Source organism: Microcaecilia unicolor, chromosome 9 (assembly GCF_901765095.1).
Source record: "Microcaecilia unicolor chromosome 9, aMicUni1.1, whole genome shotgun sequence".
NCBI lineage: Eukaryota > Metazoa > Chordata > Amphibia > Gymnophiona > Siphonopidae > Microcaecilia > Microcaecilia unicolor.
In genome coordinates, this window is record NC_044039.1 from 24,461,790 (window position 1) to 24,476,544 (window position 14,755).

At 41.5% G+C, this 14,755-nt stretch overlaps 1 protein-coding gene across 1 annotated transcript in view; it reads left to right on the plus strand.

The window, feature by feature from the left end:
- The window catches only part of CFAP54 (cilia and flagella associated protein 54), a 276,413-nt gene that overhangs the window by 6,738 nt on the left and 254,920 nt on the right, over positions 1–14,755 (plus strand). Inside the window, 3 exon segments of the mRNA XM_030214871.1 lie at positions 2,460–2,603; positions 5,981–6,152; positions 13,714–13,772. Coding sequence (XP_030070731.1) covers positions 2,460–2,603; positions 5,981–6,152; positions 13,714–13,772 — 375 coding nt within the window.

A 14,755-nucleotide genomic window follows, 5' to 3' on the forward strand; every position in this document is an offset into this window, starting at 1 on the left:
AACTGGGTTCGATTCCCACTGCAGGCACAGGCAGCTCCTTGTGACTCTGGGCAAGTCACTTAACCCTCCATTGCCCCATGTAAGCTGCATTGAGCCTGCCATGAGTGGGAAAGCGCAGGGTACAAATGTAACAAAAATAAAATAGATACTATTGGAGATTCTACATGGAATGTTGCTATTCCACTAGCAACATTCCATGTAGAAGGCTGCGCAGGCTTCTGTTTCTGTGAGTCTGACGTGCAGGACGTCAGACTCACAGAAGCAGAAGCCTGCGCGGCCACATTGGTGATCTGCAAGGGCCGACTTCTACATGGAATGTTGCTAGTGGAATCTCAAATAGTAGCAACAGTGGAGGATTGGCCTAGTGGTTAGGGTGGTGGACTTTGGTCCTGGGGAACTGAGGAACTGAGTTCCATTCCCACTTCAGGCACAGGCAGCTCCTTGTGACTCTGGGCAAGTCACTTAACCCTCCATTGCCCCATGTAAGCTACATTGAGCCTGCCATGAGTGGGAAAGCGTGGGGTACAAATGTAACAAAAAAAAAAGTGATGCACATTGGGAAGAATAATCCAAATCATAGTTGCTTCTCACAGGTGTCCCCTTCAATCTGTTCAAAATTCTGCTGCACGTCTTATATTCCACTAATGTTGCTATGCTCATATTAGCCCTCTCCTCAAGTCACTTCGTTGGCTCCCTATCCATTTCCGCATACAGTTCAAACTCCTCTTAATGTCTTACATGTGCATTCACTCTGCAGCAAATCAGTACCTCTCCACTGATCTCTGTCTACACTCCTCCCCGGGAACTCTGTTCACTGGGTAAATCTCTTTTATCTGTACCTTTCTTCTCCACTGCCAACTCCAGACTCCGTTCCTTTTTTCTTTCTGCACCATATGCCTGGAATAGACTTCCTGAGCCAGTAGGTCAAGCTCCATCTCTGGCCATCTTCAAATCTAGGCTAAAAGCCCACCTTTTTGAGGCTGTTTTTAACTCCTCTTATTTGCTTGCTCAATTTCCTTGTATGTTTTATCATTTCCACCTTAACTATTTCCTTTATCCATTATTTGTCCTGTTTGTCTGTCCTGATTAGATTGTAAGCTGTGTTGAGCAGAGACTGTCTCTTCATAGTCAAGTGTACAGCTCTGCATATGTCTAGTAGCGCTATAGAAATGATAAGTAGTAGTAGTTATCTGATGCTAGGGTCCATTTTAGGAGTCAGGACTCGAGAAAAAGACCTAGGTGTCATTGTAGTCAATACATTGAAATCTTCTGCCCAATGTGTGGCGATGGCCGAAAAAGCTAACAGGATGCTAGGAATTATTAGGAGAGTGATGCAAAATAAGACCAGAAATACTATAATGCCTCTGTATAGCTCAATGGTGTGACCTTATCTTGAGTATTGTGTTCAATTCTGGTTGCCATATCTTGGAAAACATATAGCAAAAAAGATTCAAAGAAGAGCGACCAAAATGACAGAGGGGATGGAACTGCTCCCATATGAGGAAAGGCCAAAGAGGTTAGGGCTTTACAGTTTGGAAAAGAGACGGCTGAGGGAGAATATAAATAAATAAATAAATATGATTTAGGTCTACAAAATCCTGAGTGGTGTGGAGTGGGTGGAGATGAATTGATGTTTCACTCATTCCAAAAAGTACAAAGACCAGGGGACACGGCCGCCATTTTGGAATTCGGAAGGGCATCCATCTCTGCGAGGCTGCTGCAGGAAATCACAGCTGCCATTTTCACAACATAGCCAGCGGGGGCAAGAGCAACTTGGGATGTTCCTACCCCAAAGAAGCTACTAGATCACCAGGCCTTTAAAAGGTAGGCCTGAGCAGGGCTTACGGGGTGGGGGTGGGGAGGGGGAGAGCTGGTGGGCAGCCCAGGGGGAGAAACAGGCTTTCTATCCGAGGAGGGGAGGCTGGCTTAGGGGGATGGGCTTGCAGTGGGCGGGCGGGGCTATGGTTTTGGTTCCCACCAAAATCGAGTGCTGCATTTCGGCCGCAGATTCGGTTTCATTTCAGTCGTCCTCTAACTATCTTCTTAGGAGGGAGAGGAAAAGAGATGGATGAGATTTTGTGCATAGGGTGGTGGACCAGGGTGAGGTTGGGGGGAAGGTGCAGGAGGATTTGAGCCCCAAGTCTTTTAAGTGTCTAGCAGTACCTCTGGTTAAAAGTATATGTATATTTAATGAAGCAGAGAAGGGAAGTGTTCCAACTGGCCTGGAAAATATCTATTACCAGTGTAAATGGCTTTGAAGATAGTCTTCTCAATCTTGATCATTTATTATTTGAGTGTAAAACCTTCTCTGTGAAGTGTATGTGATGTTGCAGTATTGGATTATTACCTGGTTAAGGCTTCTATTAAAGAGCCCCACGAGAGGATCAGTATGATATACTGGAAAACTACTGACAAAAGTACAAACGTTACGGACAATTAATTCATACATTTATTTGTAGGAGTACAAGTTGGCCCTTTTGCAGTGCTATGAAAGATATCTCCATCAGTTTAAATTGGTGAATCCAGATGAGATTACAGATGTCGATGAGTTTAAATCCACCTTCTTTCCAAAGGGTATTGAAGATGAGAAAGCTGGCTTAACGGTAGGTGAATGGAGCAACACTATTCCTTCTCTGATTTCCCTCTCCCCACCCCCCAATTTTTCTTACACTTTGATGGTTGTTTTTCAGCTTTGTTTCTTCCCATATCGGATGATAGCTAGAAGGAAAGACTACCCTTGTTACTAGGATCCCCATTTTAGATAGTATATATTTGTGAGAAAAGAAACACCGAGGTCTGTGTGTGGAGGCTGGAGGCAGTATTCTACAAAAAACAGTGAGAATTTGGAGATAATTCTAAAATATGTAGGTCTCCACCACTGATCGGGTGGGATGTACTGTTGAGAGAGAAGCAGTGGTGTAGCTACGAGGGGGGGGGCACGGGGGCCTGGGCCCCCCAAATTGTTCAGTTTCATTAAAACGAGCGTGGACAGTGACTGAAAACAGAACAGGGTGCCAGGTAATGTGAGACAATGGTACAAACGCTTTAGCTGGTGGGAGTTGGGGACCCCCGCCAGCCAAGGTACCTTCGTAGTGGCAATGGGGGGGGGGGGGGGGGAGCGGTAGGGTCAGAAGTGGCAGCAGCGGGGAGGCAGGCCAAAATGTTCCCGCCACCTTGGGCTCTGTCCCCCCATCCTGTCGAGGTCTGGCTATGTCCCTGGAGAGAAGGGATTGGAGCGGGGGGATTGGATTTGAATATGGGGATCAGAGCGGGGGGGGGGGGGGGAGATTACACTGCTCAGAGTGCTCAATGTAATGAGCAGTATAGCAAATACAAATTAAACTTGGAATTAAACAGGATTGGATTGGGTAGAGAATTGGAGCAAGGCATAGGGTTGGATCAGATTGGATATACTGTCGGTCAGGGCGTTGGGGCAAAGGGTGATCAGAGTGGGTGACTCACTAAAGAAAAAGTTTTTGCTCTATGATATGTATATTGTAGATTACACATAGTGCCATAGGTGGTTTGCAATGATTAAACACAATAAAGGGTAGAAAAGAAATTTACTAAAAACATATATCTGTTGTACAAAACAGAAATATGTCCTTAACATAACTACTGTAATGTATTGATAGCGTAGTTTTTTGTTGTATGTTATTTTTATTTTATGCGGGCATTTCCTGACTTATATAAAAACTGGGATCTTTCAATGATTTGGTATCATAAATACCATGCATTCAATCAAATTACCGATCATGTACTGTATATGAAATTGAAATTCATATCTCTATAAGAGAAAGACCATTACATTCATGTGGCGAAATAGAAATGTTATTAATTTCTCCTAAAATTATAATTATCGGTCCTTTTTCCCCCCAAATATTAAGTTTGTTTATGTTTTTAACTGAAACCTATGTGCTTGTGCTCCAGGTCACCAATTTAACGCTCAAAGGGGTCCTTAATGTATGCTAATTGATTTAGTGCATGTTAATGTTTAGCGTGCGTTAAATGATGTCCATTATATTTCTGTGGGCGTCTTATCATTTAGAACGCGCTAAATTTGTTAGTGCACCTTAGTAAAAGGACCCCAATGTCACCAGTTCAACATTTTGAAACGTACTTACCTTTAATGCGCTAAAGGGCCTTTTACTAATCCTTATAGGCACCTGTGTGCACCCAACGTGTGCCAATTTGGAACTATTGCCTAGCTACCACGTGGCCCAGGTGGTAATTTAAATTTTTTACATGTGTCCACTACGCGGGCCGGAAAATATGTTTTATTTTCCGGCACCCAGCGCTAACTGGGTGGTAATCGGCATTGTACGCACGCTGACGATTACCGCCCAGTTAACATGTGAGGCCTTACCACTAAGTGAATGGGTGGTGATAAGGTCTCAGGCCCAAAATGGACGCACGCCAATTTTAATTTTGCCACATGTCCATTTTCAGCCCCCCAAAAAAGGGCCTTTTTTACAGATGCGCTGGAAAATGGATCTGCGTGCATCCAAAACACACGCCTACACTATTGCAGGCCATTTTCAGTGCACCTTAGTAAAAGGACCTCAAAATCACCAGTTCAACAACATTGAAAAAATTACTTATCTTTATTTAATCTCATCTCACGACTCATTATCCACTATCCATCTAACATGACATAATGTTTTGATTTTTTTCAGCATCAAGGATGAACAGGTAATAGCAGCCACTTGTACTGTTGTAGGACATACTATATAATGTATTAAATCATGCTTGATTGAACATCAGAGCCGGTTAAATACCGGGGCCATTTTGACTCCAATTGTTGAACGAAGATGCAACATAGTTTTATTGATTTATGATGAGTGTCTCTGACAAATTCAATGTGAATGGTGGGAGAGAGATGGGAAAAAAGTTCTTAATTATAGAGAACAGATTTGGATGTTCTCTCTTCAGTCAGTGACAGCTAATGGTATGAATGATGAGACTGAGTGGATGTCCTTAAGAATTTGATTTCCGTTGGATTAAAATCTTATTGGCCTGTCTGGCTTCTGAATGGGTAATCTGAGTCACTTTAAAACGAGAACACTGATAACATTTGAAGTGTTATAGGTAGAATGAGTTTAAGTGGCTGCTATTATCAGTTCATCCCTTACACAGAAAAAAATCAAAACACAATGTCATGTTGAATGGATAATGAGTCTTGAAGATGAGATGAAGTGAAGATAAGTAACTTTTAAAATGTTTTTGAATTGGTGACTGGGAGCATTAAATTGGTGATTTGGCGAACAAGCATGTGAGTTTTAAGTGGATAATATAAAGCAAAATTTAATATTGAAAAAAAAAGAACTGATTGTAATTAAAGGGTGAATTACTAAAATTTCTACTCCTTCACATGTGTATGATGGTCTACTGTCTCTTTATATGGATGTGAGTTCTAATTTACATACAAGGCTGGTAGGTATTTTCATGGCATTCACTGACGGCATAGCAGCAAACAGAAGGACAGCAACCCTTGCAGACACGCAAACCAAACGAACACAGCTGAGGGTGACGATGGAGAGAGCAGCAGACGATGATCAAACAAATCTGCTTTATTGCGATATCCAAGACTCAACACAAATCGTGTTTCAGCCTAAAAGGCATTCCTCAGGAGTCTCCTGTGGATATGTCTTGTTACTTAGCTATGCTAAAACGGAATGCAAATGATGTCCGATATCTGGATTATTTTGATAGAAAACTTGTCTAAACGCTTGAACTGTCTAGAAGACTCCTGAGGAAGGTCTTTTAGGACGAAACACGATTCGTGTTGAGTCTTGGATATCGCAATAAAGCAGATTTGTTTGATCGTCGTCTGCTGCTCTTTCCATTGTCACCCTCGCTGTGTTTGTTTGTTTGATTGACTGACAGGGCACAGAATGGTCTAAAAATGTAATATAGCATTACATAACAAAGCATTTAAAAATGTAATAACATGTTGTTTCTGTTTTTTTGTGTACATCAGTTTCATGCTATGCAAGGAAGATGCGTTTGCATTTATCAGATAGTAAAGACCAGCGATATCCATCTTCAGAATGAAATATCAATGAAGAGGTGTTTGAGCATCCTGTCCTTATTACGACTTAATATGCAAGTGGTCCTCCCTGTGGAACATCTCTATTGGATTATTTACAATGGTATGATTTTTTCTTTTTGGCAAGTGTACCTGCCAATCTTGTAGTTTACCAAAGAAATTGTGTAGTAGCCTTCAAATGGAACAAGAGGCGACGACTAAGGTCTTGAAACGGCCCATGTTTCGGCATATTGCCTGCATCAGGGGTCAGATGAGGGTATGAAAAATGAAACCAGCAAACTCAAGTGTTCCATCCTGGAAACAAGCGTAATGGCCCATAGGATAATAACATGTTGTGGAAATTATGAAATGTTCATTTGGTCTCAACCATTTGATAAAACATTTCAACATGCAGCAAGATTTCAGGTTATATTTTGTGTGGGTCAGTATATTTGTAAAAGCCTTATATTTTCTAGCTGTTTTTGCCATAATACAGGGAGAAGTTATACAAAACAGAGAACCCAGTTCTGTGTCATAATTAGTTAAGTACATTTTAGTAACTCTAGCCATACATTAGAAAGCTATTGAAAGGCCTTAGCCCATTTTAGTCCACCTTTTTTCTCCTTTTCTCCATAATTTCCTTCTTAGATGACATGCTTGGGCAATTTCAAAATCCCTTTCTGGCCAAGTATTGTGGGGAGGGGGAGTCTCCTACTATTAATAATTTTACAGCGATGTAACATATATGCGTTTCTGTACAGATAGACATGAGAGAGTTCCTGTGCTATGGATTTTACAGTCTAATCAGGATACGCAAACAAAACAAATTGGAGGTTTCAGGAAATTTATTGATTACAATGAACATTGTTAATATGCAAAGCATAAATATGGTAAAAAACAGCAGCAGAGTGAATGCTAGAAAGGAGATAAATAAAATCAGAGGGACGTTGCAAAAATTTCAATCTAGAAAGTGTGAAAATAAAAGAAATAACTTTGCAAAAAAGAAACCTAGGAAGAAGATAGAAAGATAATGCAATAGATTCAAGAACTAAGCTCATTGATGGTTTAAAAATGTTTGCTCGTAGATTTCTATTTACTAACACTTAGTAGCGTTTGGGCCTTAACGCACGTTAAAAGGAATTAGCGCGCATTAAATGCTAAAAGCTCGTAGGTATAGAATGGGCTTTTAACATTGATCTCTGAATAAAACTCACTAAAAATTGCATACGCAAATTGGGCATTTGCCCAATTTACACATGCAAGTTAATTGCATAATGAGCTAATTAGCACTGATAATTGGCTTGTTAATAAGCTGGCGCTAATTGGATTTAATTGGAATACGCAAATGTAAATTTAGGTGTGAGTTCAAAAAGGGGGCGTGGAAATGGGAGGGTCATGGGCTGCAGGCGAGCGGTGGCATGCTGCAGCATCTGAATGGAAATGAGTGGGGCCCGGCCTTCCAGTCCTCATATACTGAGAATCTCTGCAGTGCCCAGTCCCACCCCGTTTCCATAGTGATAGGAAGCCCATGCTAGCAGTGGGGCTGCATATTGCAGAGCATCTCAGTGTGCCAGGGCTGGAGGCCCCATGGTGAAATGTCCTTTGGTTGCTGCAACATGCTGCTGATCTTATTGTATAGGAGACCCATGAGGTAAGGGGATGTTTAGAAAGGAACAAATTTGAGTAGTTCCTCTCTCCCCTCTTCTGATTGCCTAGGGTGACTGTGCTTTAAATGTGGCCCTGCCCATTTTCGGGCAAAAAGAACATGCAGGATTCCATAGGGTATGTATTATTTGCTGTGCTCAAAAGATGCATTCTTGGGTGTGTTGGGGAGAGGCAGGGGTGTAGCCAGACAACAAATTTTGGGTGGGCCTAGGCAAGAAGTGGGTGGGCACCAAGTGTTCTCCCCCCTCCCAACCTCCACCAAAAGAAATATTTCAGCTGGCGGGAAAGTGCTTCTTTTCACCTTGGCAGTATGCAGCAGGCATGCGCTGAAAAATGAGTGTGTGCAGGTGCCAGTATCGTGGAGCGTAGCGTTTTTGTTACCATCAGGGAGAAGTCTTCAGCTGGCCGAGCTTGAGATCCCCTGTGTGCTACTGTTGGGTGGGCCTGAGCACTAAATGGGTGGAGTAGCCAGACAACAGATTTTGGGTGGGCCTAGGCAAGAAGTGGGTGGGCACCAAGTGTTCTTCCTCCCCCCCAACCACCACCAAAAAAATATGTCAGCTGGCGGGAAAACGCTTCTTTCCACCTTGGCAGTCTGCGCTGAAAAATGAGCATGCTCAGGTGCCCGTATCATGGAGAGTAGCGTTTTCATTACCATAAGGGGGAAGTCTTCAGCTGGCCAAGCTTGGGATCCCCACCAGCTACCACTAAACGTGTACTACTGTTGGGTGGGCCTGAGCCCTAAATGGATGGGCCCTGGCCCACCCAGGCCCACATGTGGCTACGCCACTGCCCAGGCCCACCTGTGGTTACGCCACTGGGGAGAGGGGAAGAAAACAGCATATTTATATTCTTTCAAATATATGCATGCTACTTTTCTCCCTACTCAGCCATCTGTACAAGGAGCACGTGCAGACATGTGTGTACTTTACCACGCCTACTGTAGCTAATTTCAAAGAGAAACTACCTACAGTAAACAGTTTCTCTTTGAAATTTAACCACAGAGTACAAGGAGAAAGTGTGTATGTACTTGACATTTAAGTGACTTATTGAAACTTTCTTCTTGCACATAAAGGGGTGAATTCTATATATTGCGCCAAAAATATTGGCGCAGGAAACAAATCCGCTTAAGCATTACTCTATAAGCTGTGCCTGAAGTTAGGTGCGGTTTATAGAATAATGCTTAAGCGTTATCGTTCCACATAAACTTAGGCACCACCATTTGCACCAGTGAAAATGTGGTGCAAATGTCCATGCCTAAATTTACACGAGGAGCACCCGTATTCTGTAATTTTATTTATTTTTATTGCATTTGTATCCCACGTTTTCCCACCTCTTTGCAGGCTCAATGTGGCTTACAGTACATCATGGATAGTGGCAATAAGAAGAGAATAGATATTTGGTATTACAGAAGGATTTGGGGTTGCATGGTAATAGAATACATGATTATAAAACATTTCTGGATATATGTGGGGAGTTTCACATGTGTTGATCTCTGTGGTATATCTTGTCAAAGAGATGGGTCTTCAGTTGTATTATGTGTGTAACTGACAACTCCATCCCCATTCCATCCAGAAACACCCATGACTGTCCCCTTTCCATGCCCCCTGTTTTGGGCCATGTGCATCATTACCCAATTAAAATCTAATTAGTGCAAATGATTGTTAAAAAGCCAATTATTGGCACTACGTGGCTCGTTATTCAATTAAATTACATGCGCATATCGGGATCACGCCTAAATTTGCATGTGCAATTTTCAGCGGCCTTTATAGAATCGGGGGGGGGGGGGGGGGGTGTAAAGCCTGCTTTACACAGAGCGTGTACGTATGCTCGCACCATTTGTCAGTGTTCCTGAGGATGTAGTTTGGGCAGAGCCGGGGCAGAGTTGGGGTGTATGTGCATATTTTATGTTTAAACAATTTTATTGATCGAACAATGACAACACTGCAATAAAAAGGTCAATTGCATACCACATCATCAAACAACAAACTGTGTCATTTTTTAAAATAAAAACCCACCGACACCCTTACCTGTCCCCTCCTTTCCCCCCATCCAACTGTCTCAATGTCCTATTCACCCTACTGTAGAATACCATCCAGTCAGCCTCAGAGGGTCTGTACTCGTAATACCCTCCAAGTCAAATGCTGAGAAGAAAATGCCCCCCACCCTTCTCCTTACTGAATGGTACAAAGGAAAAATCCAGCTATATGTACCAACACATGGACAAGGCATTTAATTGTAGGCTATTAACAATCAAGCCATGACCTTTTGGGTGTAGAATTTACAAATAAGGCTTTTTATGCTTGGGTGAGCCCCTTGCACCTCTAGCTTCTCAAGTAACTAATAAATGGAGTTGATTTCTCCAGTGCCAGAAATTCAGGGGTTTAGAAGATGTCCAATATCGTAGAATGCATTTTTGTGCCACCATACACATCTTACGAAGTAGCCTGACATTGCCATTTTGCCGGCCTCTAAATGCCCCCTTCTTATCTAATAAGAACTGTTCCACTGTATGGACACCCTTCACCCCTACCATTAATAACATGTACCTATGAATTTGTGCCCCAAAATCCTTTACTGTAGGGCAAAGCCAAAACGAATGATAAAAAGAACTGGCATCTCACCCACATTTTGAACAAAGTCAAGTCTGTGAACCTCCCATATGAAACAATTGTGTCTGAGCAATGTAAGCACGGTGGATAACTATAACGTAACACTCCCTAAGTCTCGCATCAGTAGTGAGACCGGGGGGTGGTGCAAAGGTTGTTTATACTATCCCAGTCAGGCAGGCGGCAACCCAGGTCTCGTTCCCAGCGAATCTTCAGGCTCTAGATTCTTGGGGAGGCTCCCTTTGCAACAAAGCCTGCTGTAGACCCAAGATAGATACCTCTGTGTCCAATATGTCATTGAAGAAGCCCCGAATTTGGTTACCCATTCTATAATTTAACAGCCTACTGTCTAAGGAGGTAATAATGGCTTACCGCAGGATGTTCTCAGGCATCCTATGGTAACTTTTAGATTGGCACATGTTACCCACACGCTAAAAAATAGAATTTATTTTTTAATGCTGGGGGCAGGTCTGGGGTGGAGAGTAGGCATGCTCTATACTAATCAATTAGCGCAGCTACATTGCTATGAGCCAACTGATTTCCATAAGTACATAAGTATTGCCATACTGGGACAGACCAAAGGTCCATCAAGCCCAGCACCCTGTTTCCAACAGTGACCAATCCAGGTCACAAATACCTGGCAAGATCCCAAAAATGTACAAAACATTTTATGCTGCTTATCCCAGAAATAGTGGATTTTCTCCAAGTCCAGTTTAATAATAGTCTATGGACTTTTCCGTTAGGAAGTCATCCAAACCAAATGTGCCTTTACCACATTTTCTGGCAACGAATTCCAGAGTTGAATTACACGTTGAGTGAAGAAAAATTTTCTCCGATTCGTTTTAAATTTACTACTTTGTAGCTTCATCGTATGCCCCCTAGTCCTAGTATTTTTGGAAAGAGTAAACAAACGATTCACATCTACCCGTTCCACTGCACTCATTATTTTGTAGACCTCTATCATATGTCCCCTCCGCCGCCTTTTCTCCAAGCTGAAGAGCCCCAGCCGCTTTAGCCTTTCCTCATAGGGAAGTCATCCCATCCCCTGTATCATTTTCGTCACCCTTCTCTGCACCTTTTCTAATTCCACTATATCTTTTTTGAAATATGGCGACCAGAATTGAACACAATATTCGAGGTGCAGTTGCACCATGGAGCGATACAAAGGCATTATAACGTCCTCATTTTTGTTTTCCATTCCTTTCCTAAAATACCTAACATTCTATTTGGTTTCTTAGCCACCGCAGCACACTGAGCAGAAGGTTTTAGCTTATCATCAACGACGACACCTAGGTCCCTTTCTTGGACGGTGACTCCTAACATGGAACCTTGCATGACGTAGTTATAATTCAGGTTCCTCTTTCCCATATGCATCACTTTGCACTTGCTCACATTAAACGTCATCTGCCATTTAGATGCCCCGTCTCCCAGTCTTGTAAGGTCCTCTTGTAATTTTTCACAATCCTCCCTTGATTTAACTACTTTGAATAACTTGTGTCGTCAGCAAATTGAATTACCTCACTAGTTACTCCCATCCCTAGGTCATTTATAAATATGTTAAAAAGCAGCGGTCCGAGTACAGATCCCTGGGGAACCCCACTAACTACCTTCTCCATTGAGAATACTGACCATTTAACCCTACTCTCTGTTTTCTATCTTTTAACCAGTTTTTAATCCACAATAGGACACTACATCCTGTCCCATGACTCTCCAATTTCCTCTGGATTCTTTCATGAGGTACTTTGTCAAATGCCTTCTGAAAATCCAGATACACAATATCAACCGGCTCACCCTTATCCACATGTCTGTTCACCCCCTCAAAGAAATGCAACAGATTGGCGAGGCAAGATTTTCCTTCACTAAATTCACATTGAGTTTGTCTCATTAATCCATGCTTTTGAATATGCTCTTTCATTTTGTTCTTTATAATAGTGTCTACCATTTTGCCTGGCACCGACGTCAGACTCACCGGTCTATAATTTCCTGGATCTCCTCTGGAACCTTTTTTAAAAATCAGTGTTGCATTGACCGATTAGCTTGTGAGTCCTTACCGCCTACAAAGTAGATGGTATTAGGGGCTCACGCGCTATAGCCACATGCTAATGGGAAAACCAGCTTGTGGCCATTAATAGAGAAAATAGAAAAATCGACCATTTTACACATGTGGGAAAAAGGCCTTAGTGCGTGGGAATGACCCGCTTAAGAATGCGTTGAGGCCACTTTTTACCGCAGTTTAGTAAAAGAGCTGCATAGACTCCTATACTGCATTTTTAAAATAGGCTTAAAATAAATGCCTTTCTGGACTATCCAAATAGACATCCCGTTATGAAATCAAGCATATATAATTCTAAAAAAAGTATTCTTGAATCTCTTTCATACTGGTTTTATTTTCTTTATGATTTTTATAGGTGTATGAAAAACTAATGTAAGTCAGAAAAGATTTTTATTATTATTATTACATTTGTACCCCACGCTTTCCCACACAATGCAGGCTCAATGCGGCTTACATAGTAATTTTAAATACAAAGTTAATAGAATTTTAATAAAACAGTAGTGAAACAATGTAAAGCTGGGCTTAGTAGTGTATGATAAGTTGAGCTAGATAATATATGACTAGGATAAAAGAGGGTAGACAGGATAGGATAGTGTAATTTGGGAGAAAGGGTAAGGAGGGATAAAATTAAGGAGAGATGGAAAGAGAAGGATGGGAGGTTGGTATTTAAGTCAGAACAGAATTGGGGGTGGAAGTTGGCGAGATTAGGTTGGGGCATTAGGGTAGGCTTGCTTAAAGAGATGAGCTTTCAGCATTTTTCTAAAGGGCAAGAAGTCGTTAATTAATCGGATTGGTCTGGGTATAGCGTTCCAAAGCTGGCTGCCCAAAAAGGAGAAACTGGATGCGTAGTAGGTCTTGTACTTAATTCCTCTACAATTGGGAAGGTGTAGGTTAAGATAAGTTTGTGAAGAAATAGATCTGTTTCTAGCAGGGATAAACAATATGGCAAGAATTGTATCGGCTTATCATGACATGAAATGGAAGTATTCTTATTTAGATAGAATAAAATCTGAACAAATGAAAACAAAATTACTGGATTTGTGAGTGGAGGAGTGGCCTAGTGGAGGAGTGGCCTAGTGGTTAGGGTGGTGGACTTTGGTCCTGGGGAACTGAGTTCGATTCCCGGCACAGGCAGCTCCTTGTGACTCTGGGCTAGTCACTTAACCCTCCATTGCCTACCGCATTGAGCCTGCCATGAGTGGGAAAGCGCAGGGTACAAATGTAACAAAAAAAAAAATAGTATTTTTACTTAATGGCAAGACTTAAGTTATTGGAAATGAATTATATGCATACAGTTTTGGGGTTTTTTTTGGCACCATTTCCTCTGACTAACACTTCACAATTCTGTTTCTATGCAGGTACAATTCATATATACACTATCTGCAGACATTTGATGAGTTTAGGTCATTCTGCAAAGGTATGTTAATAACAGATTAATCTGTTCTTGATATTTGAATAATTGTGACTGTAATAGGGAATGTTACCAATAGTCTCAAATGCTGTGATTCAGTGGAGCTGTAGTGACATCAAGTGGCTGGCTAGATTATTCCTTTATATATTATTTTATAACAGTGTTTCAGGTCTCGGTATCTAAGGGGTACTTTATTTGATCTGATCCTTTCTTTAAAGCAAATTAATTTCTAACAAGACAGTTGTTAATAATAGAAAATATACAGTAGTGATAGGAGGGCTACAAACCATGGTTTTGTATTTACCCTAGATCAGGGGTTCTCATCCCAGTTCTCGGGATACACCCTCCGGTCAGATTTTTAGGCTATCCACAATGAGGTGTATATTTTATTATACCTCTAATTAGGTATGCATGCATTATATTCGAGAGCATGGTTGCGTTGGTGTGTCCACAACACAGATATTTGAAAAGATCACAATAAGTTATATGAGGACTGCATGTCACACCATTTTCTGCACAGATTTGTTTTTGTTTTTTATTTTTTACTATTTTACTTCTTGTCTGATAATTTTTGTTATATTGCTTTAATTGTTATGATTAAATTATGGATGGAGTTTGTTTAATTATTTAATCTAATAGATGGTTTTATTCTGTTGTGATGTTTTGATTTATGTACATTTAAATGTTATAAATGTTAAATATCTTTTTTATGGAATGGCTATATATTTTTATGTTTTTACTTTATAGTTCTACCCCTGACGCAGCCTGAGGGCGAAACGTGGCCACGTCGGGTATTATTTTAATAAATTACTTTTTCCTTTTTACTAACAGGCAAATTTTCAAAAGAGAAGGGCGCCCGTCTTCCGACACAAATCGGGAGATGGGCGTCCTTCTCGCAAGGTCGCCCAAATTGGCATAATCGAAAGCCGATTTTGGGCTCCCTCAACTGCTTTCCGTCGCAGGGACGACCAAAGTTCACGGGGGCATGT